An 18,210-nucleotide genomic window follows, 5' to 3' on the forward strand; every position below is an offset into this window, starting at 1 on the left:
TTTCTTACCATTCTGGAGGCTGGGAAGTCTAAGGTCAAGGTGCCGACAGATTCAGTGTCCGATTAAGGCACATTCCTGGCTTGTAGACAGCTGCTTTCTCACTGTGTGCTCACATGGCCTTTTCTTAGTGTGTGCTCAGGGAGGGAAGGAGGGAAGGAGGGGGAGAGGGAGAGAGAGAGGGAGAGATGGAGAGGGAGAGGGAGAGAGGGAGGAAGAGAGAGAGAGGCAAGCGTGCATGCCTTCCCGTCTCTTCCTCTTCCTATAAGGGCACTAATCCCATCATGGAGACCCCACCTTCATGACCTCATCTAAACCTAATCATCTCCCAAAGGCCCCACCTCTTAATGCCATCACAAGGGGGGGCAGGGTTAGGGTTTCAACATATGAAATTGGGGTGGGAGGGACACAAACATTCAGCCCATAAGAGTCAGGTGTTTGCTAAAGTGCTGTTTATGCCTTTTCTCCCCTCATTTACCCTTTTCAACAGCCCTGGAAGGTGGTTATTGGGATTTTTAACTTCACAGGCAAGAAAACTGAGTTTCAGAGGGGCTAAGACATTCCCAGAGGCCATTCTGTGCCATAGGTACCACAGAGGCCCCAAGCCAGGCATTCATCTCAGTTTTCACACTTGCCCACTGGAGATGTGGAAGGAACCGCAAGTGTTTCAGAATTCAGTCCGAATTCCCAGATTAAGTCCTGAGTCTTTTACTATAGTTGTGGAGCTATGGACATGTCCTCAATTCTAATGGCCTCAAAGGTTTTAGGGACAACTTTCTCTTCAGTTGGGATGAGAAAGGGGATGCTTCTTTCATTCAACAAATGAGAGTCTGAAACCTCCACCGGGCTTGGCCTTAAGTTACACTCTGGGGGCTTGTCGTGGACAGATAAGCCTCTGTCCCCCTAAAGCCCATCTCCCCCATTAGACAGTGGGCTGTCCCCCTAAAGCCCACTGTCTAATGGGGGAGATGGAACAAAAATGAAGACAAATGAATAAGATAATTTCATTCAGAAACTAATTCTGTGAAGCAAATAGAAGAGACATTTTAACTCGGGTGGTCTGGGCAAGTCTGGATGGAAGGATGAGTGGGCCAGGCAGAGATCTGGGAAAGAAATATTCTAGGCACAGGGGAGGACAAGTGCAGAGACTGTAGAAAGAATAAGACTGGCACAAAAAGAGGGACTGAAAAGGGGCAGGATGGCCGTGTGTCCTGAAAAAAAAGAAGAGAGGATTAGGAGAGAAGAGGAAGGAGGCGGTCAATGAAATAGAGGTACCCTCTCGTGTGACAGCACACAGAGCCTGTATGTAAAATACAAAAGATATCGTGCAACATGCGTGTTGAAGGTGAGGCAGGAGGGGGGGACTGAGGAAGATGGGGCAGTAATCAGGAAAAGAGAAGGCAGATGACATGGGGGTTCTCACATTGACATCGTGCCCTCTGTGGAACAGTGGAACGTTCCATTTTAAAGTACAACAAGATTTTTTTTTTAAGTGTAACAAGACTGGGCGGGGGGAGCAGATTCCATATGTTTAGCATGGGTGAGTCGCTGTGCAAATGGAACTTTCAACTCTTGCCTTCCTGGGTTTTGTGAGGCCACATTTATATGCTTGGCACCAAGGGTGGCCTTTTTCTCTCTCCCATTTTCTCAGTTTTGCTTTCCGTGTGTGTGTGTGTGTGTGTGTGTATCTTTGGGAACTCTGGGGACAGAAGATTCCACCCCAGCCGGCAGCTGTATATCTTTCAAACTGTGGTTCCCCAGGCCAAATCCCCCTCCAAATTATTTATGGCTCCCATTGAAGCCGGCAGGACTCAGGCGCCCATGTAGGAGGTGCTCAGCAATGGGCCTCTTTGTTGGACACAGGTCATTGGGAGACGACACTGCCGGTGACTGCTATGTGAACCTCCGCTGCTGGAGAAATGGTTATGTAACTTTAAACAGTAATGACATTTTGCAGAAAAGTGCTTTTTAATTGCTATGTCTTCATTATTCTCTTTCAAATTTGCCCAGGAGATTCCACCTCAAAGACAGCTTGGCAGGTTCTGGGTTTCCATTTTTAAAGAGCAACCAGTTTTCTGTTTCAGCTGCTCCCAGAAACCCCCCAACCCCAAACTTCATCTGTTTTCAGTTGCATTAAATGGGGTAGGTAATACTGCCTTTTGTATCCTTGCCAGACGGAGAAATGATTTAATGCAATTTTTGAAAAATGCTCTCCCCAAATTCCTTTCGGGCTGGGACCAAGAATAGAATATTTTATCCCCTACAAAGGGGGAGAAAGAAAATGATGAGAAAGCTAGAAAAGTAGGACGGAGAGTATAGTCTGTAGAGTTTCTTTAAGCAACAGAAACTTAACCCCAATCCATAGACTCATGCCTATAGGGGATTGGGATCAGCTAAAAATAAATTTTGCTTTGGAAGTGAAAATGGTGTTACAGATAAAGTGACTCAATAATGCATACTCTGAAAGAATTAGAGACTTGGTTTAGAAGGACTTTACTGCTTGATTTGGTTTGCTCTACCTTTTGGTATTTGCATCATACCCCTCCGTACAGGAGCCCTTCTGAGCAGTGACTCACTCATTTGGACCCTCTGCCCACTGGGGTGGCACTCACCCAGCCTTGCGGTGGATCAGCGCCCCGGGCTGTTCAGCTCTGTCTGTTAGAACGTCTTCCGTGCATGTTGACAAAGGATCCACCCTTCCGAATAGCCCTCCCACAGTGCTGGTTCAACAAACACATAATTCTAAACCCCACTTTTTTGTGGAAGCTCTCCAAATACCCAAACACTGCCTTCTGGATATTTTCTTCTTCTGATTAGATACTCACAGCTATTGTTCCTTTGTTTATCCTGAAGTTTCTGTTGAAACTTTTAAAAAAATTTTAATCAGAGAAATGGCATCTCTATCATCATCATCATCAAAAATAGGAATAAATCACATTTGTTTGTTTGCTATGCATCAGGGACTTGTTCTAGACAATTCTCAAGAATTATTTCACTTAGCTCTCTCAGTAACCCTCTGATGTAGGTACTAAAAGTATCTCCATTTTAGAGAAGAGAAAGTGGAGCCTTTGAGAGGTTGACTAACTAACTTGAGATGACTTAGGTAGTCAGTAGAGAAGCCTGACTCTAGTAATGCCCAGCTCTTAACTACTGTGTTATGGTTTCCTACCAGAAGGCATACTAGAAGCACAGTCTTCTTTTTCACAAGACCCCTCTGAAAATAGTCTTTTTTTAGCTGCCATATGAAGACAGGTTGAAATGATGGGCTTCGTTTTTTTTAATAATTTGAAAGCAAGAGAAACAAAGATAAAAATCTAGAAACACAACTTTGAAGTCAAGAGTGAAAGAAGTGCTGAGTTTATTCAGCAGATCCCTGATGAGTAGGATTAGGGATGTCCCTGAAGCAGAAATGAGAAAAAAATTTAATCCAAATAGCACAGTTCTCTTTTACGCAGTGGGTAGTAAAACCATTACCCCAATATCCATTGGTGGCAAAAACTGTTGGCAGCTCCAAATGAGGTGGAGAGAAATGTTCCAGGCAAAAGTGCTTGAATTAATGAATTTAGCCCAGAGTTGTCCTTTTTTCTGGGCACCATAGGCGATGGCCTGCTGTGCTGACATTTCATAGGTACAAGAGTCGTGTTCATGCCCAGATAAATCCTTCTCCATCATTGGCCCTCTGGCTTAGGACTTTGATTAGTCAAGTATAGAGAAAAAATCATGAGATGTGGTCAACAGTACTCATCTTATAACCATGAGCTACTCATTTCCTCTTGGTGGGCTTTGCCTTCTTCATTTTTAAGCAAAGAAGAGATAATTAATTTAATTTGATGCCATTTTCCACTGATATTTATGTGTATGTGTGAGTGATACTGTGGTCCTGTTAAATTATATAATTCTATTTATATCATTCTTACCCAGGAAACTACCAAAGTATTCCCATTATTCACACGATGGAGTCCTAGTTCCTTAGCATATAATAACGACCTTCACACTCTGGCATCTGCCCTTTTCTAAAACCCGTTCTCCTCCAGCACTGCAACCCCACCCATCAAATTCATTTCATTCACCAGCAACTCCCAGACATGTTAAGTCTTAGTTCTTGCTACCCCTCTCTTTAGAGTATGCTTCCTGTTCTTTTTTACATAATGATCTCTTATTCACTTTTCAACCAGCCCAAATATCATCTCCTCTACAAAAGTTTCCCTGCTATCCCAGCAATGCTACTTGCAGCCTTCTGCTGTCCAGTTACCTCGTACGGCCGCCTCTGCTCTGGGTCTGTAAAGCTATGTTATGATGATGTGTGTCCATGTCTACCCCTGCTGATTATATTATAAACTCCCCAAGGGCAAAGATCATGTCTTTTTTATCTCTATAGACCTAGTGCCTAGCTCAGGACTTGTGCTTCATAAATAGGGTTCATAAATATTAGATGAAAGGAAAAGGAAAGAAAAGAAGGAAATAAGGAAAAATAAACAGCAATCTTGTGCTTTCAATAAGGGTTTTCTCCCAAAATGGAAAAGGTATATTAACAGATCTGGCTCTAGCTTCAGTCCTAATACCACGGAATAGAGTATGCAGTGCAGAGATGGCCAAGCTCATGACCTGAGAAGTTTAACTAGAAGCAAGGCAACTGGAGGCCTCGCCAATTATGCCCTGTGTGGATCTAGGCAGGCCCAGAAATAGTTTGGTTACAATACACAAAGAGAAAGCTAGCAACTTCGGAGTCTTACGCATCACCTCTCAAAACTGTTAATGAAACACCTTTTCTAACCTTTCCTTTTCCCCTCCTTGCTATTCTCAATCAGGTCTTCAGATCATCTTCCCTCAGTATCTGCAAGAGAAATTTGTCCAATCAGCCTTGAGCTACATCATGTGCAACGGTGAGGGGGAATACGTGTGCCAGAACAGCCAGTGTAGATGCCAGTGTGCCGAGGAGTTTCCGCAGTGCAACTGCCCCATCACCGACATCCAGATCATGGAGTACACACTGGCCAACATGGCCAAGTCTTGGGCCGAAGCTTACAAGGACCTGGAGAATTCAGGTAGAGAGCCTAATGCTACTACTGCATGAATGGTGCCATGCCAAGTCGAGAAAATGATCTCACTGGAATTAGTATGGCTGAGGGGAACATTCAGTGACCCCGCCAAGTCTTTCACGTTGGAGGGTCCAGAGCCATCCCAGTAGCCATCAAAGAGTAGGCACTCAGTAAATCTCCAGCGAGTGGAATACTGAATAACATAATCAGGTTTGTGGTCCTATAATGTATTGCTTCTGTGGTACCCAGACGACAGAGAGAATAATGCGTCATAGCACATAGGAAACCTCTGGAGAGGGGAGTCAAAGCTAGTTGTATTGATTCCTGAGTCTGTGTGTGTGTGTGTGTGTACCTTCTCCCTAAATAAATGAACACACATATATGTGTAAATATGGGTATGTATATATCTATATATAGGTACATACATAGGTAGATATTGCTATAGATATCCAACGAATTCACAGACTTTCATAGCTGGAAGTCACTTTTCAGGTAACTTAGCTATTTCCTGTTTTTGTGGTTGAGAAAAATGAATTTCAGGGGAGGAGCATCAGTCACCCGAGGCCATAAAGTAGGTGAGGCGCAAAGTTGGATATTTGCCTCGTGGAGCTTCTAGTTAATGGGCAATCCAGGCACTGATCATGTAACCCTGCAGAGAATAGTGACATGCTAATCATATGTGTGTAAGGAACGAGGAGCTCCTGTGAGCAAATCTCATGGCGTTGGAGGGCAGTATGGCCAGGGAGTCAGGAGAGGCCACCTCGAGGGAGAGTCTCAGTACCTGAGTGTGTGCAGAGACCAGAGGGTCAGTGCAGGTGGGCCAGTGGGAGGCGCCTGGGAGAGAGATGGTTGCCATGTGAGTTACAGGGGTTGTATAGGTAGTAAAAATGGGAAACGTGCAGAGGCGCTGAGGTATTTAGAAGGAACAATTAGCAGGGCTTGATGGTAGATTGACTCTGAGAGTTGAAGGGACGGGTGTTGAGGTGAGCTCCAAGGACTATTTTTAGGTATGCTTGCTAGGCAATCTGATGGATGCTGGTACCATTCACAGAGCTAGAACACCCTGGAAGGTTTGGAAAGAAGACTGTATACTCAGTTTTGGACATGAAAAGCTTGGGAACTCTTGAGACTTCCAAAAAGAGATGCCAAGTAGATACTTGGCATTTAATATGTGCTCAGAGATCTGTTAAATAAATGGACGTATGTAGAGAGCGTTTCTGTTTTTAACACAACCTTATATCCCTTAAATCTATTACAACATTAATAGATTGAGTTAAAGTGAGTAGTGATATTCCTGTGTTCTAGAGGAGGGAGCGTGCCAAGACCCAGTGTCTTCCCCTGGGTTACGTAGTTAGTAAATGACAGCGCTGGTAATGGAATGCCTGATTCCAAATCCACTGCTCATAGCAGCTTTTGTAACTTATTAATTCTACTTTACCCACCCCCAGGCCTCAGTTCCCTCATCTGATAAATGAGAGGACATGTTTGTGTTTTTAATATTTGAATTTATTTAAATCTTTAGCCAAGAAACCCTTTGATCAAACAAAATCTTACCTTGGAGCCACTGTGTACCGCAGATAAAGGCTGAGCTGTAGAGCGCTGTGTTTGAAAACCACTGGTTTCCATGATCTCTAGGCTCCCCACCAGTTCTGGGAGCGCAGAATGCATCCATGATTCTGCTCTCACGGGGTCATCGAGTGGAGCTGTGATGCCTTAGGAACCTGCACCCATTAGTCCATTTAAAATCCTAGGAATCCATGAAAGAGGAGAGGTTCATGATGGAAATGTATTATGATGATTATTTGGCCTCAAACAAAAGAAGCATTTGATAAAATGCTTTTGAAAAGAGATTCTACTGATTGCTAAAAAGCAGGGGGAGTGGAGTAGGCTGGGTGCACAAGTAGTAGGGATCCCTAGCACAGAATCCTTATTCCCAAGGAAGAGAAGCCACTTTGAGTGGCTAGGTGGGGGAGGAAATGCAGAAAGCTGAGAGGCTGCAGGGTAAGCTGAAAAGGCCCCAGAAATGATTTCTGTGTCACGATTGTCTCTCCACAAAAGCACACCTTTCCTCTAGATATCCTGCACTCATCCATTTGAAATGTTTGTACCCATGAAAACAAAGCCATCCATCCACACGTGTATGTGGCTTGTACATGTGTACTTTCCTCCTTTTCCTTTGCAACCCATAACCTTAATGACTCAGCCCCAAGTAATTTGGAGGAATTAATGACTGGCCAAAGGTCAAAGCCATTGATTCCTTCATGGCTTGAGGGTTAGTGGTCACATAGGACCTAGTTTACACACATAAATGGGGGTCTACGCCTCCTTTATTGGGAGGGAACCCTTCTACTTTCAGTCAAGAAAATGAAATCATTTTCACTTTTTAATTAGGTGTTCGTATCTGACCCAAATTCTGGTTCTTTCAAAGGACTGTTATCTCCTCCGAGGTCAGCAGAGCCCTCTGCAGGATGAGCTGTGGGGCGGGCAGAGCTGGACTGGCCAAAGCAGCAGTGTCATTAGGGCCAGTCCCCTGCCCCCAGCCAGCCCACTGAGTAAATCCATCAGTACCGTCGTGTGTGATCCTCCCAGTCTTACACAGCCATCCACTCAGCACCTTCTGGGTATCGAAAGCTATTTAGGCAGACAGCGTCTCTCAAGATTTGAATTAGATGCTCTTATTGACAGGTGGGGAAACTGAGGCATTGAGAGACTAATGCTTATACAGCCATCCAAGGGTCAAGAATCAGTTTGAACTCATGCATGTCTGACTGTCTGTAACAAGGTTCCTGGGGAGTCAGAGACTCCTGTTTCAGCACCTTAACATAAAGATATTAATATATTAAAAAATATATAGTTTTTTTCCTCTCAATTCACTGATCCTCTTTATGTGTTGAGAGTAAGTGTAATATGCTACATAAGAGCATAAGATTCGGAGCCAGTCTAGAGTTCTAATTCTACCATTTGCTGGCCGTGTGACCTTGGCAAGTTAATTAACTTCTCTGTGTCTTAGTTTCTATAAAAGGGGGCACTAAAAGCACCCACCTCATACGTTTGCTATAAAATCACTTATATATTGTAGATGTTTAAGACTGACCCTGGTGCTTATTGAGAGCTTTGAAGGCATTTTTTAGAAAAAAAAGAATGCCTAATATACCTGAAATTTCCTTGTAGGTTTTATGGAAAGTATCAAGCTTCAGATATCGATAGACAGATGATAGCTAGCTAGCTAGATGATAGATAGATAGATAGATAGATAGATAGATAGATAGATAGATAGATAGATAGATAGATGATAGATAGATGATAGATAGATATTCCAACCATTTAGCCTTTTTTTGCTGCAAAATGATCAACCCCTTAATTTTTTAATTTTCCCAGTAGTTGAGTGGGGGATTGAGTAGGAGGTATTGGATCAGAAAACAACAGCTCAGGTTTTAGTCCTGTCTCTTGTTACTCATGGACTGTTCTACCTTCAGAAAATGATATTCCCACTCGAGGCTTCAGTTTCTCCAAATGTAGAACAAGAAAGCTGACCTAGATAATTTCTAAGGCTGTGTCACCTTGTAGCACATGCTGACACACTGAAACTCAGCATTATAAACTGAGGCAGAAATCTTCACCCAGGAGACCCAAGAGTTCGTCCCCATCTGTTAAGCTGGAGTTTCCCAAAATGTGACTTGATGTAAGGTGGTCCACACGTGCAGCTTCCAATGAGAGTGGGGCACACAGTGGGGAGGGTGATCGACGTCAGTTCTCTGTCGATCCTGAAGATTACATCAAAGAGAATGTCTCAGTTGCTGCTAATATCCTTTCACATCTATCACTTGCTCCTTCCCTAAATTTCAAAGTGAGAGCAGGCACAGGGGTTCGGTCATTTAGCAGGCCACAGCATTTGGCTAGAATTTATTAATATCATTTTCATTATATTTATTTTTACAGCTTTATTTTTATAGCTCCCGTTCTACCGAGGGCATTTGATAGTGATTCTCTACTTGGATTGGATAAAAATTTGGTTTAATTGATTCAAAGATAAGTTACAAGTAAATATAAGTACAAGTGATATGTGAATGTCATAAAGTTGGCATTCAAATGACAGAAGTTTGGGCAGCCCTGTCTGAAGCAAGGATGCGGGATGCAGGTTCACTCCTGCGGTAGCAAAGTAAAAGACTCGTCAATGAAAACACAGTGGCCGCTTCGCTGCCTGCTAGGAGTGGAGCAGGCTAGTGCCATGTTTATAGGCCACCAACAAGTTGGCTTTATTGTGCGCCTGCTTTGCTTGTGGGTGGGGCTAAGCATTTGAGCCTCAGATGGGGGCTGTGTCATGCTCAGCCCGCCTTCTTGGCCTTTGTCTCCTGCTAGATGAGTTTAAATCGTTCATGAAGCGTCTCCCTAGCAACCACTTCCTGACCATTGGGAGCATCCATCAGCACTGGGGCAACGACTGGGACCTGCAGAACCGCTACAAGCTCCTGCAGAGCGCCACGGAGGCCCAGAGGCAGAAGATCCAGCGCACTGCCCGCAAGCTCTTCGGCCTCAGCGTCCGCTGCCGCCACAATCCCAACCACCAGCTGCCTAGAGAGAGGTAAGTGCTGGCCCGCCTCCCACCTCCACAGGCTCAGACCTGGTGCAGGGGCACATGCACTACAGAAGATGTGTCCGGAGCTCGTGGCCTTGCATGGTCCAGACCCACAGTTTTCTGGATTGTCTCTGACTTCTCCCCTACTGGCTCTGGCTGCACTGGATTTCTGTTTCCTGAAAATACCCTGAACTTTCAGCCTCTGTAGTCTGTCTGATCCATCTGACAGATGAAGGAAATTAGCAGTAGCCCTGACTGCTATGTGACATTATTCTGGTTGCTTAAATGTATTATCTAACTTTAAAATTACTTGGCAAAGCAGATTTTAGCATCCCCATCTTAACGGTGCAGAAACTGGGTTAATTGATGAATCAAACAATTTATTGACTGAGGGCCTTTGCTCAGGGGCCGGAGTAGAGTGAAGCAAAGGAGGCACCTACCATGAAGGAAGCACTCCCTCCCCGGTCACGCGAGGACCGGGTCCTCACCTGAGAGGGCGTGCCTCCTCAAATGCCTGCCTGCCTCGCTGGCCTCACCCTAGTCCCAGCCCTGCTCTCGATGTACCAGGTATTCTGAAGAATGATGGAGAACACAGGGGTGAACAAGACAGACAGGGCTCATGCCTTCATAGCACCTAGGGTTTATCAACTCTCTCAGGGACCCACAGAGAAGGAGCTAGAATTCAAATCCAAGTCTCTCAGACTCCACTCTCCCAGGGCATTCACGAGCTACATCTGGGGGTTTTCTGTATTTGTGTCTCCAGGGTTTCCATGAAGGCATCATGGAAGAGCAAGAAGGCAGGCTTGGGGTCTATCCACCCTGCTTCTGCCAGAGCAGTGATGCTTTCATCTGTTTCATATTTGGGGATTCCACATTCAACTTTATTCAATGAAAATAGATCCACTCTTAAAAAGACTGAGGCTAAGTCACCTTCACTTACAGATTCTGTGTCAGCCATATATTTTATCCACAATTGCTACCCCCATTGTACAGATTAGAAAACTGAAGCTCAGAGAGGGCAAGGAATTGGTCCAAAACAGCAGTGTAAGTCAGTAGTTCTCAATGGAGGTGGCTTTGTCTCCAGGGAACATTTAGAAAGGTCTGAAGACATTTCTGAGTGTCATAACACATGTGAGTGCTACTGCAGTCCCCACAACAAACAGTGATCTGGCCCCAAAAGTCAACGATGCTGATATAAGAAGAAGAGACAAGATACCCCGACTCTTTGACTCTAAGTACTGTGTTCTTAATCACCCTGCTCTACATGCACTCAAAATTTAAAAAGCACCAAACTCTTTAAAAAGTCCTCCTCTATCCCAACCACGCTCACCCAAGCACTCATTTTCCTCTCGATTTTCTAGACTCAGATCAAATGCTGCCTCCTTCAGGAAGTCTTTCCTGATTACACCAGCCAATATGGAGGGCCCCTTATTTTAAGTTCCCATTAACCTAAAACCCACACGTTAGTCAGCAGATTTTCTTCTATTTCCCATAATAAAACCTTCTCCTTTCGCACTCGTCCGTGCTCATCTCTGTTCTCCCCATTCCCTCCAACTTGGGGCCCCTTTCTTTTCATCTAGCTTGTGATCATTGTGAAACAAATGGAATTTCGGCCAGCGGTGGCTTACTTGTTGAAATGCTGCAGAACCAGGGACTAGGAAAGGGGCCCAGTCACAAAATAGCTCCCTTGTCATCTGTGACAATTGCCCAAACTGCCACCATGAGTGAGGGTCTGAAGTGGATTCCATTTAGACCCACTGGGCATCAGTCACGTGACCTGCATCGGGCACTGGGGGAGATTCGGAAGTGAACACGGTAACAGTGCCATGAAAGATGTCTCTTAAAGGAGGAGTGAGGAGGGGTTCTGTTGGCAGTCAGGAAGAACTCCCCACATAAATTAGCTTGCTCGGGCCGCCGTAGCTAACTACCACTGACTGAGTGGTTTAAACAACAGAAACACATTTTTTCCCAATTCTGGTGCCTGGAAGTCTGAGACTGAGGTATTGGTTTCTCCTGAGGCCTCTCTCCTTGGCTTGTAGCTGGACATCTTCTCCCTGTGTCTTCAGAGGGTCTTTTCTCTCTGTGTATCTGTGTCCTAATCCTCCTTTCTTATAAGGACACCAGTCCTATTGGGATAGGGCTCACCTCAATGACCTCATTTTAACTTAATTACCTCTTTAAAGACCTTATCTCCAAATAGAGTCACATTCGGAGATACTGCGGGTGAGGACTTGAATGTATGGATTTTGGGGGGATACAATTGAGCCTAGACACCACAAGAAGTGGCTTTTGATCAGATCCCTAAGTGAAGAAATGGTGCGTCCCCAGGCTGAGCACACTGGCTGTGCACCTGGGCAAAAGAGTAACAACACTTAACCATTACCAGACTTTAAACAAAAGCACCTGTCAGTGCTGCTGGTTGTCACTCCAGAGAATGAAGTGGAAAGTCCAGAAGCCCAAAGACATGGGGAAGACACATTTATTAAAGGTGAGCAGAGTGTCCAGGGCACAGAGTATAGAGCACCATTGGGCACACTGGGTCTCGGGAAGGCTCAGGAGGGCCCCAGAGGAGAGAGGAGCTGGACAGGCCTTAGAAGGGAGGAAGGAGGGACAAAACCGGGTAACGGGAAGAACACGGAACAGAATCAGGGGTTGGATGAGATTACACCCTAACCTTAGCAAGCTGTGGACCGTGAGCAGGTCGCTTCACTATTCTGAGTGCAAAATCTGTCCACATCTGTAATTTGCTCTTCCTCTGCAAGGCACAGACAGCTAGAAATATCCTGCCACCGCTGGGACCTGCAAAGAAAGAACTCGCAGTGTTGTCATCTCTCCTCCTGAGATGAGAAAACTTGCCCTGATCATTACATCCCTCCTTCACTCACCTGGAGAGGGTGCCTGGAATTCCACTTTGGCATGTCATTTAGTATGTATTGGATACTGGGGGGAGCGGGGGACACAGAAATGCAGCTCTGTGCTGATTCGTCTGAAGCCTTCCCAGGAGAACTGAACCTCCTTGCTGGCTGTGGGCTGCTTCCTGCCATCTGAAACAGAGGCTTTAATGAGCGTTTCTCACACCAGCAGGCAGGGCACCTCCCTGCCACGAAGCAGTGTCAGACAGAGGTGCTAACACTGGGGACCTTGGGCCACCTGAGCTGAGCAAGCTGGAATTTGCAAATGAACCAATTGCTCTGCTGCGATTTGTCTGTGTCCTGGGCTCCATGGGGGCTGAGTCCACCAAGCAGATGCCATCACTTGTGTCAAGAAGGGTGGCACTGTTGGGCAGGGGTGGGAGAGGGAAAGAGCCCGGGTCCTTAGCAGCACACGGACTGGATCCAAATCCTGGCTCCATTTACTAGCCACAAGGCTTTATGTAAGTCCCTGCACCTCATTTGCAACGTGGGATAGTTACGCTAGCCTTCAGATTAAGTATGAGGATTAAGATTTTAAAATTCAAAAAGCCTGACTCAGTTAATAGAGAGTTGTCACTTAGTGCAGGTTGCCCCCGCTACCCGAAAATAGAGCTTTTCTGTGAAACCTTTCATAAACTGAAATGCCATAAAGCAAAGAAGCAATTTCCTTTTTTCATAAAAGCTAAAATCTTTGGATTTCTTTAGGTTAATGAAAACATGTCTCTTGTAAGATCTTTTGTAAAAGGAAAGTGGCATAAAGCAAACTTTTGAAAAGCAGGGGACACCTGTATATGGATTCGAAAGATCAGGCAGTGTTCTAAGCATCTCATATGAATGAACTCACTTCCCCCTCACTGCAACGTTACGAACTAGGCACTCTTAGTATCTTACTATTTCTACTCTACAGATAAGGGAACTGAGGCACAGACAGTTTAGTAATGTACCCAAGGGCAATAAATATTATTTTATGGTTACTTCAAAGAGGTGTTTACCTATAAAATCTAGTGAGAAGTCAAATATAGATAATTGGTTTGAAGGCATACTGGAACTTTAATATCGAGCTAGACGGCAAAAGGGGGTTCTGGTTATCAGTTGTTGCCAAACAATTCACCCAAGACTTCTGGGCTCAAAACAACACTTATTATCAACTCTCAGGATTCTGTAGACTGACTGGGCACAGCTGGGGCTCCCTCGGGTTGTCTGGGGCTGGGGTCACAGGGGGCCTTGACTGGACGTCCAAGATGGCTCACTCCCAGGGCTGGCAGGATGCTGGCTCTACACGTACCCTCTCCAGGTGGCCTGGGCTTCTTGAAACACGACAGCCTCCTGAGACTAAAAGGAAACGGTAAGGCTTCTTACAGCTTAGCTTTGGAAGTCAGAGAGTATCACTTCCACCATATTCTATTGGCCAAAAGCCCAGCCCAGATTCAAGTGGGTGAATACTAGGAGGTGTAGGTCACTGGGGGCAGAGGGAATCTTTTTGGACATTAAGCACCACAGGATAAATTGAGTATAATTGGAGGTAGAGGTGACTATCCTATATGTAGGGCAAATAAGATGAATGATAATAATAATCACAATCACAGAGCAATAACAAACAAACACTTAACTGAGCAGCTATTATAACAGGCAATAGAGCTGGCTACGTGTAAAGATTCTGGAGTCAGACTGCCTGGGTTCAAATCCCAGATTTATTGCCTGCTCACCTTATAACCCTGGGGAAGTTACTACCTCCTTTGAGCCTCAATTTTCTCATCTATAAAATGAGGCTAATAATGGTGCCAATTTCATAAGGTTGTTTTGAGGATTAAATGCTTGAACCCACATAAACTGTTTAGAACAGGGCCTGGCACATAGAAAACACTCAACACATGTTAAGCTATTTTTCTTATTTTTACCAGGCACTGATTTTTGCATACAAATTGCTTAGCCCACAGTAATATTCAGTGAGTCTGAGTGTTGATGATAATGATGACGTATATTTTTTTCATCTAATCTTCACATTATCTCTATGAAGTTGATGCGATTGGATTTGTTTTATAGGTGAGGAAACTGACGAGGCAAAGATGGAATTAATTTGTCCAAGGTCACAGGGCAGATAAGCAGCAGGATTGCAATGGTCTTGCTGACTCCATGGGTGAGTGTGGTGGTCAAGAGCCCTGTGCAGGCTCTAGGAGGTGAGCAGAGGCAGGAGAGACGGCTGTGCTTGGTTGGGGCACCTTGGTGTGAGTGTATGATGATGTCACAGGCAGGGTTAGCTCCTCGAGGTCATGTGGGTGATGATAGACCAGGAGTAGAGTTTTATAGACCCTAATGTAGTGTGCTGAGATTCAAGAAATGGCACCAGTTGTAGAACCCTGAATCAACTCTGGAGCCCAGGCAGACACATCAGACACAGCCCCTGTAAGTACAGAGAAGAGGTCAGCTTCAGTGCAGGTCAACTTAGCAAGGAGTTCCTGAGAACTTACTCTGTGTGGGGCTCTGGAAGCATTAAGATAAATAAGACCCATCCCACCCCCAAGGGTCAGTGCTTGTTGGGATGATGGTAGCAGGACTAATTCCAGACCACACCTGCCAATGGGGAATTCAACACCCAACCAGATTGGATTTCCATCACGTATTAGGTAATTTGGGAGGTCCCAGGGATGCTGTGGTGGATTTCTTTTAGCTTGTGCAGGAGCTGGCCCTAGAGTCAGACCACAGTACTTCAGTTAGACAGGTCAAGGAAAGGCGGGACCCACAGGGAAGGTTCCTGTGGATTGTTTCGCTACCAGGATATCCTTATGTTTTGCAGTTAAAAAGGCGGAAAGACTGGGAAGTGGGCTTTGAGTTTGGTCACTACTATTACTAGACTTTCTGAACCTTGGTTTTCTCATCTGTAAAATGGGCAGCATAATTTCTTCTTCCTGCCTCAGAGGGTCTCTATCTGGCTCACCTGAGCCGGTATGTCTGCCAGCACTGTGTAAACTCTGAGTGCTCTGTGAAAGGGGGCTCTGCAAGCAGGGTGAACTGGGAATTAAATTCATCAGGAAGAGAATGGGGCTGAGTTTCGGTTCAAGGCAACACTCTAAGGCATTTCTATTGCCCCGGGCACTGTCCTACACACTTTCACCTCATTTAATCATCATGACAACTCTTCTGGCTGCATCAACTCATCCCATGTTATGAATGGGGAAGTTAAGATCCAGAGATGTTAATTGACTTGCTGAAGATTACACAGCAAATAAGAGGCAGGATTCAAACCCCGGCAGAGTCCTTTCCCGTAACATCTATGCTATTCTACCTGCCCCCGAGGCAGGATGATCCAAGGTGTTCAGATGACCTGCCTAAACTACAAACTGCAATGTGATGGAAATCACCTCTCATTGCAGAGGAGGGAAGGAAGCAGGGAGGGAGGGAGGAAAGAAAAGAGAGAGGGAGAAAGGAAAAAAAACAGGAAGGGAGAGAGGCAGAGAAAAAAGCACAAAATCAGCTTGAGCAGTGAATTCTGCTGGCTTCTGTGCAATTCCATAAATGTTTACTGACTACCTGGTCTCCCGTCCTATGCCAGACACTGTAAGACACTTACTTAAAGATACAAGCGAAGGGGTCTTTGTCTTCAAAGCATCATTATCTAGCCTCAGGATGTGCTTTTGAGAAGGACACTTGTTTGAACCAGAAGACCTGAGTTCAAGTCCCCCCGGCTGGGCCCTGTGTGAGCCTGACTAAGTCCACACTGGGTCTGTAGCATATATTCCAGAATGAGAACACTGGGTGCAAAAAAGGAGCCTTGCAGGGGTGGGTACAGGCTGAGCAGAGAACAGCTGCACTTCACCTTTAACCAGAGCAGCTCTTTAGCCGTTTTCTTTATGAGAATTCTGCATTAAAACTCATTTGGGAAAATAAGGCGATTTTTAAATTTTTGCTAAAACAATTTGAAAACAACTGGGCTCAGTTATCTCTGAGGTCCTTCCCAGCTCCTAGGAGAAATATCACCCACAGAGACTGAGAGAGCAACTGCTCAACTCCAAGATACTGATACGAGAACGCTCATTGCGTCTTTGAGCCATATTGCTTTCTGATGAAGCTAGTCCATTTTCATGAGTAGCCTCCAGTTCAAACGAAGATCTTCTTTTGCCCCAAATGACAATAGCCTTTCAGCTAAGCCTCCCAAAATCTACTCGAATCACTTTCCAATCTATGTTCCAGGAGGCCGTCAGAATTATTACTTAAGAAGCAAATTTGATCTTGTCACACCCTTGCTGACAGCCTTTGGTGACTAATCCCTGCTCTTAGGAGAAGGGGCACACTCTTACGATGACCTACAGGTCTGTCGTGATCTGGCCTCTGCCTGCCTCTTACTCTGTGTTCACGCCTCTTCTTGGCTCGCTCAGCTACAACTCACTAACCTTTCAGTTCACTAGGTGTGCACATTCCTCCCACCCCATAGGCTTCACACAGGCTCTTCCCTGAGGCTTTCTTATGTCTTCCTTATCTGCAGTAGTATCTATGCATCCTTCAGATCTCAGCTCAAAAGCCTGTGCTCCTTGCCTTGAAAGGCTGTATCAGGACTTGTTTAATATGTTTTCCTAGCAAGCTGATTTCCCAAATGAAGCCCAAATCTCAGTTTACCCTGTACCTTTGTTTACCCGGTTATTAACACCTGTGTCTCCTGTGAGGCTATCAGCCCCATGTACGCATCTGGACCCATGTTTTTTATCACTTTAGCAGTATAACTTCCTAGCATGGTAGTTGGCACACATTTTTTAAAATGTGCTCAGTGAATGGGCAAATAAATTATTTTCTACTTGGAATGGGGTCCCAAAAACATGTTGACACAATATTTTTAAATTGTATGCATTGCCATACAAATAATCTACAGATTTTTCACAGACTACATTGTATGTGGTTTAAATTGTCTTCCTCATTTACAAAGGAAGAAACTAAGGCGGAAGGGAGTTAAGTGACACGTTCAAGGTCACTCCGGGAATGTGGGAACAGAGTGTGATTAAAATTCAGACCCTCTGACTGTGACAGTCCAGGCAGTAAAATGGAAACTGCAAATTGAGATTGTCTTTAATTGACCTGTGTCCAAATTCTGCAAGGATCTGTTGTTAAGTCCACTACTTTGGGAAATGCGCCCTAGTGAAAAAAAAAGGACAAAAATAGACACTTCCAGAGTTTACCAAATTCAGTGAGATGAAAAAAAATTCCTAGCACCAACTAGGTGCCTAAGGACAGTGTGATTTGATATTTTCCCCCACACCCTGTCCCGATTTTTGTAGAGGTTATAGTATTGTAAGACAAAGGAGATTCATGGAGCTTTAACTTGAGGGCAGGCAGTATAATTATTGGCATTTTTCCAATGACTCCTAGTCTTCGGTTTATTTTTACTTCTCATATTCACATGGGCTTGACCCAGCATCCGGGCTTTAGCCAAGCACAGTGTAATTATGCATCGTTCAGATAAAAGTCTCTTGGGGGCATCCACCTCAGGCTTCAATCCTGGGGCCGTAGCTTCTGAGCCCATGTCAGCTTTTTACAAACATCCTGCTCCAGACAATGTTTAATTGGTGTCTATGGAAAGAGTCCAGCTACCAGGATAATCGTTATCTCTATTATGAGAACCCTCAGTACGCACACTGATTTTGATTCTTCTCTCTGAACCCTATACTTCCTTGCCTCTGGATTTAATCTCCGCAGACTC

The 18,210-nt window shown here is 44.9% G+C and overlaps 1 protein-coding gene across 1 annotated transcript in view; it reads left to right on the forward strand.

Moving 5' to 3' along the window:
• Positions 1-18,210, forward strand: part of BRINP1 (BMP/retinoic acid inducible neural specific 1) — a 179,589-nt gene that overhangs the window by 144,287 nt on the left and 17,092 nt on the right. The window contains exons 6-7 of the mRNA XM_061200996.1: positions 4,806-5,042; positions 9,396-9,618. Coding sequence (XP_061056979.1) covers positions 4,806-5,042; positions 9,396-9,618 — 460 coding nt within the window. The remainder of the gene's footprint in view (positions 1-4,805; positions 5,043-9,395; positions 9,619-18,210) is intronic.

The sequence above is a fragment of the Eubalaena glacialis genome, chromosome 9 (assembly GCF_028564815.1).
Source record: "Eubalaena glacialis isolate mEubGla1 chromosome 9, mEubGla1.1.hap2.+ XY, whole genome shotgun sequence".
In the NCBI taxonomy this organism is placed as follows: Eukaryota; Metazoa; Chordata; class Mammalia; order Artiodactyla; family Balaenidae; genus Eubalaena; species Eubalaena glacialis.